Source organism: Monodon monoceros, unplaced genomic scaffold, assembly GCF_005190385.1.
Source record: "Monodon monoceros isolate NGI ecotype Baffin Bay Population unplaced genomic scaffold, NGI_Narwhal_1 Super_Scaffold_18, whole genome shotgun sequence".
In the NCBI taxonomy this organism is placed as follows: Eukaryota; Metazoa; Chordata; class Mammalia; order Artiodactyla; family Monodontidae; genus Monodon; species Monodon monoceros.
In genome coordinates this window covers 130,685,204-130,705,708 of record NW_021703774.1, presented here as the reverse complement: position 1 = coordinate 130,705,708, position 20,505 = coordinate 130,685,204, and the positions used below count along the sequence as shown (strand labels likewise).

At 42.2% G+C, this 20,505-nt stretch overlaps 1 protein-coding gene across 9 annotated transcripts in view; it reads left to right on the top strand.

Moving 5' to 3' along the window:
* FGGY (FGGY carbohydrate kinase domain containing) overlaps positions 1-20,505 on the top strand; it is a 432,084-nt gene that overhangs the window by 402,860 nt on the left and 8,719 nt on the right. For 6 of the 9 annotated variants that reach the window (XM_029226872.1, XM_029226868.1, XM_029226869.1 and 3 more), the window contains 2 exons: positions 4,625-4,686; positions 9,825-10,054. In XM_029226872.1, coding sequence (XP_029082705.1) covers positions 4,625-4,686; positions 9,825-9,906 — 144 coding nt within the window. In that variant the 3' untranslated portion in view covers positions 9,907-10,054. Of the gene's footprint in view, positions 1-4,624; positions 4,687-9,824; positions 10,055-20,435; positions 20,480-20,505 lie in introns of those variants that run through there. The other 3 variants (XM_029226873.1, XM_029226875.1, XM_029226879.1) reach the window with 2 other exon arrangements.

Genomic DNA, 20,505 nt, shown 5'->3' with positions numbered 1-20,505 from the left:
AATAATCACCACTTATTTATTTATTTATTTTTGCTGTACACGGGCCTCTCACTGTTGTGGCCTCTCCCGTTGCAGAGCACAGGCTCCGGACGCACAGGCTCAGCAGCCATGGCTTATGGGCCCAGCCGCTCCGCGGCATGTAGGATCTTCCTGGACCGGGGCACGAACCCGTGTCCCCTGCATCGGCAGGCGGACTCTCAACCACTGCACCACCAGGGAAGCCCCACCACTTCATTTTTTATCCAAAGATAAGACAACCCCTCACTCCTCCAGCTGGGACTGTTGCAAATGTGAGGAGTTGGCTGTGATCAGATTCTTCTTTGTTCCTCATTCACTTTTTCTCCAGTATATATTAGCTTTTTTCTTGTTCTTCTGAGGTGGTTGGAAGGTGTAAGGGAAGAGAGCTCAGGGGTGTAGGAAAGTTCTTATCTTGATCAGCGTTGTCATAAATGGACTTCATGCTAAGTTTAATAGGTGTTTACAGCTAGGCTCCATTGTAGATTTTTTTTTGGAGACTTTCCACTTCTGGAAACCTCTCACTGTATCCTGTCCTTGTCCCTCCTCTATTCTAGTAGATTGCTTGCTCTTTTAATTCCTTAGAAATCCAGTAGGGGGCTTCCTTGGTGGCACAGTGGTTAAGAATCTGCCTGCCAATGCAGAGGACACGGGTTCGAGCCCTGGTCTGGGAAGATCCCACCTGCCGTGGAGCAGCTAAGCCCGCGTGCCGCAACTACTGAGCCTGCACTCTAGACCGCGAGCCACAACTACTGAACCCATGTGCCACAACTACTGAAGCCCGTGTGCCTAGAGCCCGTGCTGCTCAACAAGAGAAGCCACCGCGATGAGAAGCCCGCATGCACACTGCAACGAAGATTGGCCCCCGCTCACCGCAACTAGAGAAAGCCCGTGAGCAGCAGCAAAGACCCAACGCAGACAAAAATAAATAAATAAATTTATTTAAAAAAAAAATCCAGTAGTTTGCCTCAAGCTTCTTTATGCAGGCTCCCTCTGCCTCATTAGGTGGCCATACTGGACAGGATCTGAGGCAACCCAGGAAGCCCTCTCACCTGTGGCCACCTCAGGCTCATGGGAAACAGTCATGCCTTTTGGAGTCTGACACGTTCTGGCAGTGCTGGCTGATCCCAGGGCAACACTCCTTCACTGCTACACTGAAGCTGCCAGCCAGCGCTTCTGCTCCAGACAGGAGCCACACTCAACCCACTGTGTCTCACACCCTCAGGGATACACATCCAGATCCCTGTGGCGTCAGTGAGGCCACACTCTCACCTCTCCCCTAGAAGGCCTGATGCTCAGTCAACACACAGCTGTCTCCTAAAAAATCCATCTCTTTTTCTGACCTTCCACATGGATGAAAGGTTTGAGTTGATTTATGGGTCCTCAACTATGCTTTTTTTCAAATTCTTCAGGGTGGTCTGTTTCCAGCTCACTTTGGTATCTCATGTCTGTCAACTTTAGATCTCAGACAAAGCTTCCATTTCAGCATTCTTTCACGTGTACAGTCCTTAAGTTCATTTATCCCGTAGAGTATTCGCTGAGCGCATGCGATACACCAGATGCTGAGTTTGTCAGTAGAAACAATTATAACAGTTCCTGCCTTAAGAAGCAGGAGTCTAGTTGGGGCAGCTGATGTGCTAACAAAGAATTGTGGTGCCGTATCATAAATGCTGTGATAGATGGAAGCACAAGTTGCTTGGGGAGCAAGTAACTCATTCTAGGTGGGAGGCAGGTAGTGGGGATGAGTCAGGAAAAACCTACTGTGGAATCAACACCTGAGCTAAGTTTAATATTTAACTCTGTACTTTTTTGAGAAACAAAATAACCTCTTTTTAAACCTTTGAAATGCCTATCACTGTTATTTCTCAATAATTTATTTTAAAAATAAGCAAAGGTAACGTGAAGAAAGGAAAGAAGAATTCCCTGCTATCTGCCCTGTGTCCACACATCTGTTACAGTGGGAAGGAAAGTGACATTTATGGAGCTCCTTCTCTAATGCAGGTTTCCTGGATCCCACCCATGAAGGCAGTCCTGGAATGTCGGCTCCAGTCTGAAGCCTAAGCACAACCCGAGGAGCATTCCCCTAGGGAATTTTCAAGCTTCAGAGGAGGCAGGCAGGAGGAGGCGGGGTCCTCCCTAAAACAGGCAGAGCAGAGCACCGCTATGAAGGAAGAAGCAATACCAAAACAAGAGAACCAGTGGCAAAGTTCGCGATGGGGATGGCTGAGACCATCTCAGCAAGACACGGGGCTTACTTTAAGGGAATCAGACCTTAATTTATGAAGGAAAATGTTATGACATATGTTGGGGTGAGCAGAGCTCTTAAAATATTCTTGTTAAGTGGAACGGCAGTGACCACACTAAGATGTTTTTGCTGTTTTGCAGAATGGCCCCAGTCTGACCTTCGTTGGTTCTTATCCTTTCACCTTGATTCCCTTTTCAATAATTTTTCGTAATTTTTCAAATTTCCTCCTGAATAAGGCTACCATTTCTTTCTGCTGTCAGTGTGCTTGCTACTCTCAGCATCTCTGATCTCCCAAACAGCACGTTTAAATCCACTGGGGGCTAGGAAACCAGATAACTAGTTCAGAATGTCCATGGCGTCCTTGGGGAAGAATTGGTAGGACATCCTTGCCAGATTGGAAATATGTGTAAGTGATTAGCAGCTGAAAAAGTATCAAGTTTCTTAATCCTTGAATAACTATTGAAAAGAAGTTTATCTGCTTCTAGCATGGTATTTGTCACACTCTATTTTGATCACAGTAAATGTCTTTTCCATTCTGTGGTGAGCTCTTTGATGAAAGGACCCATTCATTCTTCATCTCTGTATTCCATATATATTGGATGCTGTGCTTGGCACATAGAAGGGGCTCAGTACATTTTATGAATATTCTAGGTACTGAGATTAAGCAGGAAATAGACAAAGCTCCCAGACTGTGTAGCTTACATTTTGGTTAGAACAAGGAATGGAGAGGGAGAGAAGGAACACATAAACCAATAAGTACACGGGTTGTCAAAAAGGAATTAGTGATAAATAATAAATATATTATTTATATAATTATATAATTAAATATATCTGTATATGTGTGTGTGTGTGTGTGTGTGTGTGTGTGTATAAATAAATAAATCATAAGTAAGGCGGTAAGGATGGGCAAGGAAACACTTGGATACGTTTTGAAGGTACCCAGGGCCTTTCACATTCTGTGTGGTAGTCAGCTCTTTACATTTCTTTCCTCTTCTGCTCGTGTGTGAGTTTCTCCAGGGCAAAGAGTATATCTTATGCAAATCTGTATCCCTAGCACAGTGTCTGTACATATTGAGTAATTAATAGAGAGAGAGAGTAAGAAGTTGTACATATGTGATCTCAGAATGACTACATCCTTTACAATAAGAGTTCAATAGCTGTTCCTAAGACAGGACCTATTCTGAGGAGCTTTGTCATGCTGTTGCTTGCAATCTCCCCAGGTAAGTCTTTGGAATCCAAAGTTTGGGTTTACTCCACTCCCCCTAACTTTCCCATAAACTTAAAGCATTGGGAGACTACCCGAGGAAACTTGACCTCTCCATTCATATAATGGAGCCAACACAATCTATGGTTGATCTTGCTGCTGTTCACTCTGACTGTGTCCACCAAGACACTGCAACTTGCTGACTGCCCACTAACCGCATGGTAAAGACAAGAAAGTCCTAAGGTCTAGTCCATTAGACTCAGCCCAGAGGTCTCACATCTGTATATGCACAGTTGGAGAGACTACTGGAAAAAAGAACTAAAAGTGAAATGAAGAGGTCTTAAACATTCTGTCTTAAAGTACAGGCGCAGAGCGGCTTCTGTTCAGTCACTGCTGTTGTGAGTTAAGCAGACAACGTGCTCAGTGGCTGATTATGTTGCCTTCTCAAGCCCTTGTGTCCAGGTAATGCAAAGGGGAAATAATTCATTCCCACCACACCCTGCAAGCCATAATAAAAGTCCTTTGCCTTACAGGTTGTTTATGCCCTTGAGGTCTCAATAGGCAACAATTTATTAAGCCCAGGCTGTGTGGTCCTAGATGTAACCTTTAATGTTCACTGGATTTTAATCTTATCACCAGAGAAAGTAAGTTGAAAAAAAAAAAAAATGGACTCACCGAATCTCTTAAGGGAAGTAAATTCTAATTAGAATGTTCTTGCTGGGACTTACCTGGTGGCTCAGTGGTTAAGAATCCACCTGCCAACGCAGGGGACACGGGTTCAAGCCCTAGTCCGGGAAGATCCCGCATGCCGCGGAGCAACTAATCCCGTGTGCCACAACTACTGAACCTGCGCTCTAGAGCCCGGGAGCCACAACTAATGAGTCGGCGTGCCACAGCTAGTGAAGCCCGTGCACCTAAAGCCCGTGCTCCACAACAAAGGGAAGCCACTGCAATGAGAAGCCCGCACATCACAAGGAAGAGTAGCCCCCCGCTCGCCACAACTAGAGAAAGCCCACGCTCAGCAATGAAGACCCAACGCAGCCAAAAATAAATAAATAAATTTACTAAAAAAAAAAAAAGAATGTTCTTGCCTGTGACAGGCCTCACATTGGTATTAACTTTCCAACTTAGTTCTGTGTGTTCTGTTTTCCATTTGACAGGAGGCAATGGCAAGAATGAGCAAAGTTGGGAAAGTTGTGTTTCCTAGACGTGAGGATAAAAGGTAAGTTTATATGTTTTCTATGCACAGTGCTGAGGAGTGAGGACAACAGACACATGCAACTTTAGAGCCGGAATAAACCACAGGGGTCAGCAAGCCAGGCCTTTCATTTAATAGTTGATAAAACTAAGTCTCAGAGACGTAAAGTCACTTTCAGTTCCCCAAGATCACGGAGCTAGATAGGGCCAGACCTGGAGCTCAAATCCAAACTTTTGAACTCTCAAACCAATGTTTTTTTCCCTAGCTCATTAGCAGTAAATCTGGTCTCCTCTGTTCTAAAATGGGGATCTCTTATGTCTTCCACACGGTAGCATCTGTCTGTTCCTCCGCCCTTTGCATCATGTGACTTTGAGGGCTACAACATGACTTTTATTTTAAATTGAAGTATAGTTAATTTACAATATCCTGTTAGTTTCAGGTATACAGCACAGTGATTTTATATATATATATATATATATATATATATATATATAGAGAGAGAGAGAGAGAGAGAGAGAGAGAGAGAGAGAGAGAGATATTCTTCTTCAGATTCTCTTCCTTTATAGGTTATTATAAAATATTGAGTATAGTTCCCTATACTGTACAGTACGTCAGCATAACTTTGATTAACGTTTTAACCCCAATTCACAAACACTAATTTATTGAGTGCCTGCTATCTTCAAGGCATTATGCTCTTTGGCATCTAGGCAGGATTTAGAAGGGAATAAGACAATCTTATTTATGCAGTAGATCATTTCGAGCCAAAGGGATATGTTATATAATAGAAGTATTACCAGGTGACAAAGTAACCCAAAACAGAAAAGAATTTGACCCTGTAGGAGTGAGGCAAAGCTTTTGAGAGGACGTTAAGTCTAGCTGACTTTAAATGCTTAAAAGAAGTTGTCAGGCCAAAACCGAAAAGCACTTTGTCAGCAGAGGAATAACACAGGCAAAGTTATAAAGGTGGCAACAGGATCGTATATTCAGGAAACTATCAACAACTCATAATTCTGAAATGCAAAGTATGAGATGGGAGATGGCAGGGAGTGAAATTGGGTGTTGGGGGGGAACAGAGTGGGTCCTCTCATAATGAGCTTTGAGGCCGTGCTAAGGACCTCAGACTTCATCCTACTGGTGAAATGGAGATACTGGACTTCAGGCAGTGGTGGGACCTGTTCAGATGCAGATATTAGAAAAATCCTCTTAGAGGATGCGTTAGAGGGCCTAAGGGTAGGAGAGACCAGATGAAAAGTTTTTCAACAATCCAGCTGAGAGAGGAAAAGGACCTATATTGAGTCACTGGTAGTGAGTTTAGAGATGAAGGAACAATTGTGCAAGTGGCTTTTATCATTTTAGGAAAGTATTTGAGGTTAAGACATAAAAGCAAATTCCACCTTATACAATGGACAGGCAAAGGTGCTGATCCCACCAAAGCATAATTGACATTTAACAGAGTGGAAATGTCCATGGAAAAAGCCATCCAGTATCTTTTTATTTTCTTAAAGCAAGTCTCCAAATGGAGTTGGGCTGTTAATCCTCTGAATATAAACCCCTCTCTAAATACCAGGATGAGTGGAGCAGGCCCTTACGTGGGGGAGCTCAATGCAGGAACATGGAGAGAACTGAGTTCCCCATGGCAGTGGGAGCCCTGGGCTAGCAGCATCTCTCTTTTGTTGAAGTTAGAAACAGATTATTCTTCTCCATCTCTTCACTGACCCTCTGAAGACTCTTGAGGGAAGTCTGTTTTTAAGTTCTTTGAGTAGATTCCACATGTTCTTTTTTTTTTTTTTACATCTTTATTGGACTATAATTGCTTTACAATGGTGTGTTAGTTTCTGCTTTATAACAAAGTGAATCAGTTATACATATACATATGTTCCCATATCTCTTCCCTCTTGCGTCTCCCTCCCTCCCACCCTCCCTATCCCACCCCTCTAGGTGGTCACAGAGCACCGAGCTGATCTCCCTGTGCTATGCGGCTGCTTCCCACCAGCTATCTATTTTACTTTTGGTAGTGTATATATGTCCATGCGACTCTCTCGCTTTGTCACAGCTTACGTTCTTTTGAAAAGAATCCTTGGCGGCTTGCTGTCAGCCGCTGTGAGAGAGGCACACACGATGCTCTAGCACCATCTGCAGGCGGCCTGAAGATTTGAAAGTGGAAAGAGCCAGTTTCCTTCTGAGCTACACTCAACATCTCCTTGACTCAAATCCCGTTCTTGTCTGTATAGAACACTTACTTAGGTCTGTGCCACACAGACCTAAGAATGGAAGGAAACATTTATATATCATATATCTGATAAGGATTAATATCCATATACAGAGAACTCCTAAAACTCAATAACCAAAAAGCCAACGACCTAAATCAAAAATGGGCAAAGGACTTGAATAGACATTTCTCCAAAAATGATATACAGATGGTCAATAAACACATGAAAAGATGCTCAACACCACTAATCATTAGGGCAATACAAATCAAGACTACAATGAGATACCAATTTATACCCATTAGTATGGCTACTGTCAAAAAACCAGAAAATAATAAGTGTTGACAAGGATGTGGAAAAATTGGATCCCTTGCACACTGTTGGTAGTAAAATGGTGCAGCCACTGTGGAAAATAGTATGGTGGTACCTCAAAAGTGTGAGATAGAATTACCATATAACCCAGAAATTCCACTTCTGGGTATGTGCCCAGAAGAACTGAAATCATGGTCTCAAAGAGATATTTATGCACCCATGTTCATAGCAGCATTATTCACAGTAGCTAAAACATGGAAGCAACCCAAGTGTCCATTGACAGATGAATGGATAAAGAAAAAGTGGTATATGCATACAATAGAATATTATTCCACCTTAAAAAGGAAGGGAATTCTGAAATATGCTACAACACGGATGAACCTTGAGGATATTATGTTAGTGAAAAGAGCCAGTCACAAAATGACAAATATTGTATGATTCCCCTTATATGAGGTACCTGGCATAATCAAATTCATGGAGACAGAAAATAGAGTGTTGGTTGCCAGGGGCTAGGGAGAAGGGGAGAATGGAGAGTTATTATTTAATGGGTGGAGTTTTAGTTCTGCAAGGTGAAAAGAGTTCTAAGGACGGATGGTGGTGACAGCTGCACAATAATAGGAATGTACTTAATGCCACTGAACTGTGCGCTTAAAAGTGGCTAAAATGGTAACTTTCATGTTATGCATATTTTACCACAATTTTAAAAATTGGAAAATAAAAAGCACAGGGAAAGAAGCACCTTGGGCCTCAGCTTCCCATGTATAAAAAAGGAAAAATATAGTCTCTCCATCTTTTGACATTTCAGGATAATAGAAGGATGTAAGAACAACATTAGCTCACATCGTGTAAGCACTTGACAGTCCGCATCATGTTTCCTGTTCATGTTTAAAATTCAGTCACTCTGTGACATAGGTACTGTTATCATCCCTCTTACAGCAGGGAAACTGAGGCTCAGACCATTTAAAGGAGTTGCCCCAAATCACCTAGGCTTCTCTGCCTGGAAAGCCGATGTTTTTCCCACTGTACAAAGAATAAGGCCAATGAACAAAGTTGCTGCAAAGTTGTCAGTATTAAAATTAGAAATCTTCAAGTGTATGAGAAAGAGTACTGACCGAAGCTTCCTTCTAGAAGTTTCCCAAAGTCAGAAAATCCATCTCATATAGTGAAAAAATTGCTTGACGTTAGATTGTCAGAGAGTAGCATTTGAAGAAGAAAATTGCTGTCCCCCAAATCATTCTATGATTAATAAATTTGGAGGCTCATAGAGTGGGTTTTAGTATAATCTACATATAGTGAGATTGATGGTAATATTGGAATGTTAATTTTTTAAGTAGTAACCATAACTAGCATTGATATCACTTGCTGTGAGTCAGGCACTGTTCTAAGTTCTTCTCAAATACTACCTCATTTAGTTCACATAACAGTTCCCATTACCTCTATTGAGGTAGGTCTTGTAATTTTTCTCATTTACAAATAGAGACATTTAGGAACAAAGAGATTAAGTAAAATATCCATGGTCACACAGCTAGTAATGGGGCCAAGCTGAGATTCAAACCCAGGCCTCAAGAGTCCACCTCTTAACCCTGTGTGTGGCCCCATCACGGCTCTTAAGTTACCAGAATTCTTAAGGTAGAAATGCCGGGCAGGGGTGTTCCTATTAATCTGTTTAGCTCTGCATGTTACAGGTAGAAGTCCCTGTGTGCATTCAGGGTTACTCTTACACTCTCTCTCTCCCCCAATTCCCAAGCTTGCACCAATGCTCCTTCACGAGGACTTCTTTTCAGAGCACCCCAGAACCTCCCAAGACATGCTAGACAGGGTTCATCAACCCTTTACCTCACGTCAGCTCCTCCCAGCCAAGAGGAATAAGGGCCAAGCTGCCGTCTCCAAGTATAATTTGTCTTAGGTACTATTGTCCTTTTCAAGATTGTGATGCCAAGGTAGCTTCAGCTGCTCTGCCTTCTAACTCATGGCCAACACCAGTTCTAACAGGTCTTATCTGAAGACTCAGCTGGATAGTACAGGAGAAAAGGGTCCTCTGTGGGATGCCCGGAAGGCAGGGCACAGCTCCAGGAAAGGTGTTAGTCACATTCTCATGGGGTTTTACTCCCAGATAAAGGAGTCTGCAAAGGAAATGTAGGTGTGGAATGTGCAAAGGGTGATTAAAATGTTCAGTCGCATCCCTGGTCAGGCTGTGACGTTAAACCAGTCACTAAACTGGTGGTGGGGGGGTGGGGGGGCGGTGTCGGGTAATCATATATGAAATACTTATTGAAGCTGGGAATGTGAAAGGCCCTGTGTCAAGCCTGGCACTTCCACTGTGTTATAGTGGAGGCTTTGAAGTCAGATAGCCCTGAGTTTGAATTCCAGCTCTGCCGAGTTTTAGCAATACTATTTTAGATTTGCCTCTTTGAGCAAATCTCAGCTCTAAAACCTTTACCTCTAAAATGGAGATGTAGGTTCACCCATGGAGGTTAAAGGTAGTGAGTGTGAAACATGTGACTCAGGATGCTGTCAGCATCCAAAAAACGGGAAGTGTCTGCAAAACTGTAACAGATAACACTTCTGTTCTTCTAAATGTCAGGGGAAGCAGCATAACAGTCTTGCTTGAGATCATCCAACATATTTATTTTTCTCCTGCAGATATTATGACAAGAAATATCAAGTATTCCTAAAGCTGGTTGAACACCAGAAGGAGTATGCATCCATCATGAAAGGGGACTGAACTGAGCTTGCACGGGCGGATGCCAGGTTTCATGTCATTGCATCAGGGGCCTCTGTCATTTCACCTTATATTTAAGGCCCTTAGGTATCATTTCATCATTTCTGTATTTTCTTTTTAATAAAGAAAACTGAGATGTGTGCAACCAGAACTAGAGTCTTCCATTTCACAATACCACCGTTATTTACTTGGTAGTTTCCACAGGCAGCATCATGGAGACAGAAACTTCACCAAGAGTCATAGGATCTCCTATGGGACTAGAACTTGGGGATCATTCAATCCAGGAGAAACTGTCCTTGGTAACTGATTCAATGTCAGCCACTAAAGACTTAACTTCAGGTAGGACATCTAATGTTTATTCTATAGGTGGCTAAAAACTTACTAACTTTTTATTTGGACATAATTTCAAACTTACAGAAAAACTGCAAGAATAGGAATAATACAGGGAACACCTATGTACCTAACTTTTACCTTTGAATGGTTATCCTATCTGCTTTCTCATTTATATGTTCTCTCTCTATATGCGTGTGTGTGTGTGTATATATATATATATTTGTATACATATGAATACATATATACACACCAATTTTTATGAATCACTTGAGAGTAAATTTCAGTAGACTTAATATTTATATAGCACTTTTATTTAATCTATTCATATTCCAGTTTTGTCAATAATTCAATAACGTCTATTATGGCATTTTTCTCTCCTGAGTAGGATCCAGTTTAGACTCAGATACTGCATTTAACTGCAGAATAGTCATCTTGCAAACATCACTTTAAGATAGGTGCAGGCAGGGATCATCAATGGATCCAGGAGGAAATTATTTTTCTTTTTTAACATCTTTATTGGGGTATAATTGCTGTACAATGGTGTGTTAGTTTCTGCTGTATAACAAAGTGAATCAGCTATACATATACATATATCCCCATATCTCCTCCCTCTTGTGTCTCCCTCCCACCCTCCCTATCCCACCCCTCTAGGTGGTCACAAAGCACTGAGCTGATCTCCCTGTGCCATGCGGCTGCTTCCCAGTAGCTAACTATTTTACATTTGGTAGTGTATATATGTCCATGCCACTCTCTCACTTTGTCCCAGCTTACCCTTCCCCCTCCCCGTGTCCTCAAGTCCATTCTCTAGGTCTGCGTCTTTATTCCTGTCCTGCCCCTAGGTTCTTCAGAACCATTTTTTTTTTTAGATTCCATATGTATGTGTTAACATACGGTATTTGTTTTTCTCTTTCTGACTTACTTCACTCTGTATGACAGACTCTAGGTCCATCCACCTCACTACAAATAACTCAATTTCGTTTCTTTTTATGGATGAGTAATATTCCATTGTATGTATGTGCCACATCTTCTTTATCCATTCATCCGATGATGGACACTTAGGTTGTTTCCATCTCTGGGCTATTGTAAATAGTGCTGCAATGAACATTGTGGTACATGACTCTTTCTGAATTATGGTTTTCTCGGGGTATATGCCCAGTAGTGGGATTGCTGGGCCATATGATAGTTCTATTTTTAATTTTTTAAGGAACCTCCATACTGTTTTCCAGGAGGAAATTTTGATGAGTAACAGGATATATGCATGGTCTTAAAATGTCTCCTCACAGATTGTTTATCAGTTACAAGAAGAAAAAGAAACTTAACCATACAGGGAAGAAATAGGACAGCATCTTGATTGGGTGATCAAAATTAACTTCAGATGGGTAAATAGACATCACGGGCCTCCAGATGTGATAGCCTGAAAAGGACATAACATCATTCTGGCTGGGGGTGGATAGCCTCGATCTAATCATAAGGAAACATAAGACAAAACCCAAATTGGGCAGCATTCTGTTTTTTAATGGACTATACTCTTTAAAAATATCTCTGTCATAAAGACAAAAGTGTATGGAAAAGAAACATGGTGGCTGAAAGCTTTTGATACAGACAAGTATTTGAAAACGCAACTACAGTTACCTTAGTTGATGCCATAACACACACATACAAACACAAACATACACACATGTGCATACACACACACACATACCATTTTGGACCCAAGAGTAACTGCTAGTTTTGATTCTAGAGCTGTCACCATTCAGATGAGTTTGAATAGAGAACATATGGAACTTCGGCAACATAAGTCAGCAGGTAGAGAAGAAAAAGCCACTACAGCTCAGTCTTCAAACCTCTTTGAAGAGGTTTGAAGACTTATTCTGTGCCAGCTATTGTGCTATGCGCTGGAGTACAGGGATAAAGAAAACATGGTCCCTGCCTTCAGGGAGCTCCCAGTCTAAAGAGAAACAGAGACAAGTAAATTGATCACAGTACACTGGAAGAGGTGCCACATTAAAAGACGGCACCTGCCGCCATAGAGCACATCCAACAGCAAGAAAAGGAGGAAGCAGTGGAAGGTTAACAGATTGGATGGAAAGCATTATGATGTCATGGCTGTGAGCCCTGGCTTGGGATTCCAGGCCTGGCTCCACCTCTGACTTGATGTGTGACTTGGAGAAAGGCCCTCAATCTTCCTAAACTCCAGATTTTGAATGAGGATATTCACAGTACCTACTTTACCAGATCACAATGAGGATTAAGTGAAATAATACCTGTAACGCACCTAGCTCAATTGTCTGGATCATGCCTGTCTTTTTGCAGGACCTGGCATGTAGGAGATGCTCAGAACACTAACAATAAAAATTTTGAGTAGAATGACCACACCCAGTTGCAAAGGCCAGCTCTGTAATAACATTCTACAGTATCCAAAGGATATAGAGATCTTGGGCAGGGACTAGAGTGTGAAGGTAGGTGTGGCTGTCCAATCCAGCAGGCTCTGGCAGCAGGAAGAAGCCCAGTTCATTCACCTAGACCCCAGCCAGAACTTGAGCTATGGCTGAGAAGGATTGAGGCGTCAGACTCAGCACCTCAGAGGAGAAGTCAGGTATAGCAGGACCTAAGGCAAGATGTCAGGACCACAGTCAGACAGACAGGCTTAGGCTGCTAATACTGATCAGCTCTGACTTAGAAACTAGGTCAGGCCTGGGTCCACTCAAGCAAAGCAGCGGTGAATGCAGAAGTTGTGCCTGGCCAGGAACACAGAGGTGGAAGAGTGAATAATTAGTAGCTATTTGCCAAGTTCTTCCTGTATGTTCTCTGCAGTTCTTACCATAGCATAACTTACGGTAACATTAACTTCATGTTCCAGTTAAGAAAGCTTAAGACTCAGAAAACATAAACAGCTCGCCCAGAATCCCTCAGGTGGCAGTGGAGACAGGATTCGAATCCAGATCTGTCGCTTTGGGTGTTACCATCTTGTAACAGCTGCAGAGGAATCCAGCCCCACAGCCTGCTCTTTAGTTAGAGTACTCGTGCCGTGGGTGAACAGCGGGGCTGCTGGTCCTTCTCTCAGGCAACTCCTATCCAAACCAACCCTGGCTTCCCACTGCTTTATAGAGAAAGGAAAGCACACACAGGTGAGGCAAGGAACATGGGAACCCTAGAAACCCTCTGGCATCTTAACAGTGAGAAGCACTGTTAGAAGGGCTGAAAAACCTTGGGCAAGATGCTCAACCTCTAGGCCTCAGTCTCCCCCCTCTGTCAATGGTATAATCCTGCTACCTACTGCCTAATGTTGGTCATAAGGGTTCAGTGAAGAAACTCTTTAAAGGCCCAAGCACAGTGCTATGTGGATGATAGGCACTCTACAAATACTGTTTCCACAGTGTCCTCTGGTGCCACCTGGCCAGATGGTTAATCCCTAAGAAAATAATTCTGGTTCCTACTATAAAGCCAGTGTTTTAGGAAAATGTAAATGTCTATATGGATTTCTTTAACCATGTGTAGCTGGAGAATAAAAACTTTAATGACTCCAATACTCACCTTCTTGCACTGGGAAGGGGGGCTTTATTTAACGCACACATGTAAAGTATAAGTGTATTTAGCTTTTATGAATAAGAATTACAGTGTGGCCAGAGTGGTTTGTGGGATTTTTGTTTGGTTTGGTTGCCTACTGAAAGCTTTTCTTTCAAGTTGAAGCCAGCCTTGTTTCGCAAATCATTTTGCTAAGGAACACATTTTGGGTTTTTCATTTTGACCAAAAATACTTCCCATATGTGAAGAACATAAATGCGGCTTTCCAAAGAGCCTGAGAGAACAAAAGCTGGGAGAGGGAAGTGGAGGGGAAAAGACAAGGACAGCGGAATGGGTGACATGGTGCAGAGCGGCAGTAAATGACAGGACCCAATGCCAGAGTTTGCTGGAGTCCAAATGCAACAGCTAGAAGGGATACCCTCTCTCAGGGAGACCCCGACTGGGTGGTTGGTCTTTATATTCACACCACAGTCTATGTTGCTGCCAGTTGCACTGGAGAGCAGAGGGATAGAGAGTATGTGTTCCAAGGGGAGTGGTGAAAATACTGTAGGGCATTCCTGGAAACACCCAGCTCTGAGGAGGCACCAGATCAGCAGGTAAGGGTAACAAGCTGAGCATTAGAGTCTTAATGTTAAGGTGACCCTCTGTTTCTCACAGGCCAGAGGATAATCAGGTTATTCAGGTTTAAGTTTGTTGCCCTGTCACTGACCTGGTTGCTCTTGTCGGAAACTAAGACTCTCAGGGCCCATGTTCTCAGCACCTAAATTGTTCCAATTGCACCAATATGGGTGCTCAGTATATAAATAAATACACAAAGATGAGACATTTTTCTGCACAAAGAAGGCAGGTAGAACTAAAAATATCTCAAAAATGTCTCACTTGCAGATCAAACAATCTAAGATATGTGTTAGCGAACCTTAATTTAAGCAACATTGAAAACTTTAAAATGTGACATGGTCATTAAGGGTTAAGAAAATCATGCCTTATACCTAACGACTTGCTTTTAGTTTTTTATTGTGCATGTGTGTATGAACACACACACACACACACACACACACAACACCACACACCTCATTTTGGGTCGTACTTCAAGCTCAGAAACCTTTTGCAAATTTTCAGTATCGGGCTTCCCTGGTGGCACAGTGGTTGAGAGTCCGCCTGCCGATGCAGGGGACACAGGTTCGTGCCCCGGTCCGGGAAGATCCCACACGGCGCGGAGCGGCTGGGCCCGTGAGCCATGGCCGCTGAGCCTGCGCGTCCGGAGCCTGTGCTCCGCAACGGGAGAGGCCACAACAGTGAGAGGCCCGCGTACCGCAAAAAAAAAAAAAAAAAAATTTTCAGTGTTGTTACAGACCATTCCCTGTATGATCTTTTATGGGAAACCAATTGCATCGTAGTCCAGAAATACCCATTGTTCACCAGGGCTGCAGTACACATGCTTTCAGAATTCAAGGGTGTAGTTACAAATAACTACCATCAAAGGATTTAAAATGAAGGACATTGTCACTAAACAAAAACTAATGACCAAGCAGAGCTGTGTAATGTAATTATACTTAAGATGGGCCTTCTGATGAATTACAGAAGAATCTTTGTGCTGTCTCGTGTCTCCATAAATGCACTTAACTGTTATTGACAGTAATAGGAGGAAGTCTTGAACATAAAAATCTTTTTCTTTCTTTTCTAGTTTCCACAGAGAGAACTTAAAAAGCAGTACATTTTTAAAAAGGATGTTTCTCCCAGTACTTCTAAATATTTGACAATTATATAAAATTTATAAAACAAAAGTAACTTAAATAAAAACAAAGACCATTGCTAATAAATTAAGGTTTTCCAATTTATTATTAGCTCACCTATTAATCTTATGGTCAATTTCTATTCTGCACAGAAAATCATTTAAAATTACATATTAGAATAAATGCTTCTAAAGACCTAATTTTATTTGCTTAAGTCGTACCTGAAGTCTTGATTAGAAGTGTTTCCTTATTAAAATCTAGGGTGAGCCTGGCTCCCTATTCTACAATTTTAATACACTGGAGGTGGAAAATATTTTACTTATTATTGTCTGGTATTTAGGCAAAGTCAATAATGATGCCTTCCATTTGAATATTTCTTTGCAGTATCCACGTTGACTGCACGCATGTGATCTCAGCTGCTCCTCATAATAGATTGGTGAGGGGAGGCCTGACAAAGGGAGGGATCTCATTTTATAAAAACCACGGCTCCAAGAGCTTAAGTTACTCGCCCAAGATTGGGTAGCTGGATCACAGAGGCAGGATCACTCCAATGCTTCTTCCTAAGTAAATTCAGTTAGCTTATTTGTGCAACAGAGGATGATTCATTAGTTAGCTAATTGCTCTCTCCTCTGTGGTCCCCCTCTTTAGAAGATGTATGAATATCTAGGAGGCCCCTTCTGATGCTCATTGGTTGATCAAAGTACTGCATTATTTCTATTGGCAGCAGAGTGGTGAAGTGATAAAGGCTTGAGCCACGGCGTCACTGAGTCCTGCCTTCGGATCACAGCTTCACTGCTTACTAACCCACACAGTGTATGAACTCATGCAAGCTAGTTTTAACCTGTGAGTCTCCGTTCCTTATCTATAAGGTAAAAGAAATGAAAATCTGCCTCACGGCTGATGTGATAAGTAAATGGGATGATGTTTTGAAGTGCCTGTCCCAGTGCCTGATATAAAATAGAACTGCAACAAACACCAGTTTTTCTCCTCAACCCATCCATTTTTACATTATAAAGTAAATGCGTTGTTTCTAGAAACATCTAGAAGCGTTGTTTCCAGTAACATTGGATGACTTTATATTCATTTTCTATAGGTGAAAGTTCTGTGTTCTATCCATAACAACCAACCAGTACTGGGCCCTTACTATGTCAAGAGTGCTGGAATAGTTCCCGTCAGTGCGTAAAGGGGCCAGCTGCAGGTTGCAGAGAAAGGGGACACACATAGAAAGAGATTTAACAAGCCCAGAAATGTCATACTAGATGCCCAATGCACACCACGGTTGATAGGTTCTACAAGAGGTCTAAGGATGTCAGTAATGCAGGCCTGTCTGGAAAGGCTCATCTGTAAGTGATGAAACATCCAGCCCTGCCTTTCTCAGCTCTGCTAAGCTCAGGTACTGAAGGTCTTTCACCCGAAGATTCAGCTCTGCTCCATCCCGAAGATAAGCCAGGCTGAGGCAGGCTGTGTACACCCAATTCAGACCAGCTGCAGCTCTTCCCCAGCCAGTGAGTCTGGAATTCGTCTTTCTGCCATTAGGCCCTAGGCACTGGGAACCTCACTAAATCACAGGCTTCTCCCCAAGGGACAAACATGTTTATCCAGTCTGGCACGACCCCTTGAAATTGCTCAATTCTCCTTATGCTAGGCACAAAGAAAGAAATGTTGAGTCCACTCACATGGTTCACTGCGTTATTCCTAAGCCATTTGTCAAAGTGATGCCTCACATTTTATTGCATTCCGCATGTAATCCTCCTGAGCTTTGTTTACTTATTCTCTTATTTCTGGCCTCACTAATCCCTTCAAATCTGACCTTTGAAACTGTCTCCCTGGGTAGAACCTTGGCTCTCCTTCAACCATAAGTTAAATTCACCTTCCTGCTACTCTGACTTATAAATCGTCTCTCCCATCCCACCTGGCCCCAGAAATCCCTCTCAAATTAAACCATATGGAAGGCTTATCTACCTGAACTCAGCAAACAGAAACTAGAGGTAAGCATCTGGCCCTCCAGTTTCTCTCCTGGGGCCAGAGTCCTGCTTGGATTTTAAGCAGTTTGATAGAACCCTGATACATCATCTAGCACTTATGAGCTCTCTGCCCCAGGGCCAAATGCAGTTCCCTGTAATTCTCCAGCCACCAACCCAGGTCTTGCTTTTGCCCATACAGACCTCCCAGAGAGAATCCAAAGGCCTCAAGCATGCTTTCTGGCAAGAAACTTCTATTGCGATGCCAGCTCCGCTGACATGAGTGATAGCCAGTGAAGATGTTCTCCGAGGGCGTGCCGTTCCTGATCTCTTATGGTTGAGTGGAATCTTGTAACCAGTTCTGTTTAATGATCTGTGAGAAATGATGGGTGTGATTTATGGACCAAGTCTTTGTCAAGTGAGAATCCCCAGCACTGTTCCAGAAAAGGGTTCTCCCTCCTCCTGGACTCCAGAGTAAAGATGAGTCAGAGCAGAGCCCCCAACCAACCCACAATGAACATGCAGCTTGAGTGAGACATAAGTTTTAAGGTTGTTTCTTCCTTTAGCATAATCTTTTCTACCCTTACTGATGTACCTCACAATTGATATACCTCAAACTATTAGCACCACCCTGACCCATATGAAGCCAAGTTTGCCATGATCTGAACATCAGGCTCAGTCTTGTTAAATTAGTGCCCTTGGTCCCCGCCCTGAACAACGCTTCTTGCTTCCTTTTCCCGCTAGTGTGTGTTGAGTGCTCAATCTCCCAGGAAATCATCAGGACACCCTCTTATTCTACTCCAGGGTTTCCCAAGAGAATGTTTGTCAGTTGGGATGGTGCTGAGCTGCAAGTGATAATAACCCGAGAGTAGCTTATATAAGATTTTTTTTTCCTTATTAAGAAATATGGAGACAGGCAGTCATCAAGTTGGCGTGTGGATTCAACAATTCCATCGAAGATCCAAGCCCATTTTATCCTTCTGTTCCTCCCACCTCAGCCAGCTGGCTTTTGACCTTAGGTTTGTTACTTCCTGATTGCCGAGATGCTGTCACTTTTAGAGGCATCTCATTTTTCACATAACAGCATCCAGGACCTTCTCGCAATGCCACCGTTTTTGATCAAGGAAGAGCCTCCCAGCAGACTTCTCCTTAGGTCTCGTTGGCCAGGTTCTGCATCACAGATCTGCCCCTAGGGATTCTTAAGACTGGCTTAGAGAACTCAAGATGCACTGGGACTGGGCATATTGCCGTTCCAATGAAATCATTGTTCTGTTAGAAAAGGGGAGGAGGGAAGAGCTGTTGTGTAGGCAGCCAACAGGGTTTGATCTACAGGGTTTGCCAGAATAATAGGTTTTCCTTGGAAAAGTGAGCCAGGGCCAACTAAGTTTGGGAAACACTGAGTTAAACAGGCTTTTGTTATTATAGGATATCTTAGAATAGTCTAAATATGGTATGTGCATTGTGAATCTCCTAGAGAGAGATAAGTTGTGAGACATCTTCCAGACTTATTCCATTTTTGTATCGAGCATTTTATTGCACTCATATAGAACCACTATAGTAATTTGAACCCAATGGACCAAGAATCCATAATGTTTTGACCTGAGTCATATGAATGTTTCTTTCATGTTATATGTGAATAAGGTTTATTCAGCAAATTAATGGTTACTAAGTGCAATTTGGTTGTTTCACCTAATTATAGAAACAAAATGCTATTTACTACATTACTGTATCAATTTACTATATTCACTACTATATCAAATATTGTCTTACAAATGAATATTCTTAATTATCAAGGTCTAAACTAGTCATTAAAAATAGGCTTAGGGCTTCCCTGGTGGCGCAGTGGTTGAGAGTCCTCCTGCCGATGCAGAGGACATGGGTTCGTGCCCCGGTCCGGGAAGATCCCACATGCCGCGGAGCAGCTAGGCCCGTGAGCCATGGCTGCTGAGCCTGCGCGTCCGGAGCCTGTGCTCCGCAACGGGAGAGGCCACAACAGTGAGAGGCCCGTGTACCACAAAAAAAAAAAAAAAAAATAGGCTTAAAGAAGATTTTTATTTAGAAACACATTATAATAATTCTTTCAATTCAATTAAATCGCCCTTTCAGTTAAATTAAATTGTAGCTCTTGAAGCACCATAGATCAAGCCATTGGGATAGCTAGTGTCAAATACTAGCTGAAAATTCAATCCTGCATTTCTTGGTGATCTTTTAAAATTTAGTATTTCTATTTATTCTAACTTTAAGTCTTCCTCCCCTCTATTATGTATTCCAGGTAGGAACCTCTCTAGTCACACACAGCAGCCTGAGGACTTCTCACTCTTATCTCCCCTTCCTGTGCACACCCTAACCCTAAACACACCCGATACATACCTACAACATGGACAACCTTAACATCGTGTTAGATCTTCGGCTAAAAAGGGCAGAAAGCTCTTTCCTTGAGACCAAGAAAATACCAATGGGAAATATATCTAACATTAGCTATTTTGTGACACATGGAGTTTCTAATACTAAATTTCATGAGTTGCATTAAAATTGAGCTGATTTAAATTCCAATATTGTATAGAAATTTTAATATCATCCTTTTGACAATAGGTTTCTAAGACTTTTGGTTTATTATACGTTAATGATTTTGGAAGAAGTTTTGGCATATCCTAGAAGATTTTAAAAATACTTGTCACAGTTAAGAAAGATTTGAAGAAACCATACAGTTGAGTTATGTTAATAACAAACTTTTATTTTTACAAATGTGCATTTTCCTTTTTGACATCTACATAGTAATTTTTAAAGTATAATTTCTGAAACATATGGCTTAGCTGTTCTACACAGGTGTCATATTGCGCTGGAGAACGTATTGTGCTTCTGTATATTCAAGCATATGTTTCAAACCTACTTTTCTTAAAACAAACACTTTATAGACTTCCTGCTATTTACATCAGAAACATATACTTGACCTTGATATCACCTGCTCCTTTTAATACAGGGTCTTGCCAGGAAACTTCTGGGAGCTTATGAAATCTACAGGAAGTAAGTACAATGTTGACTTTATTCTA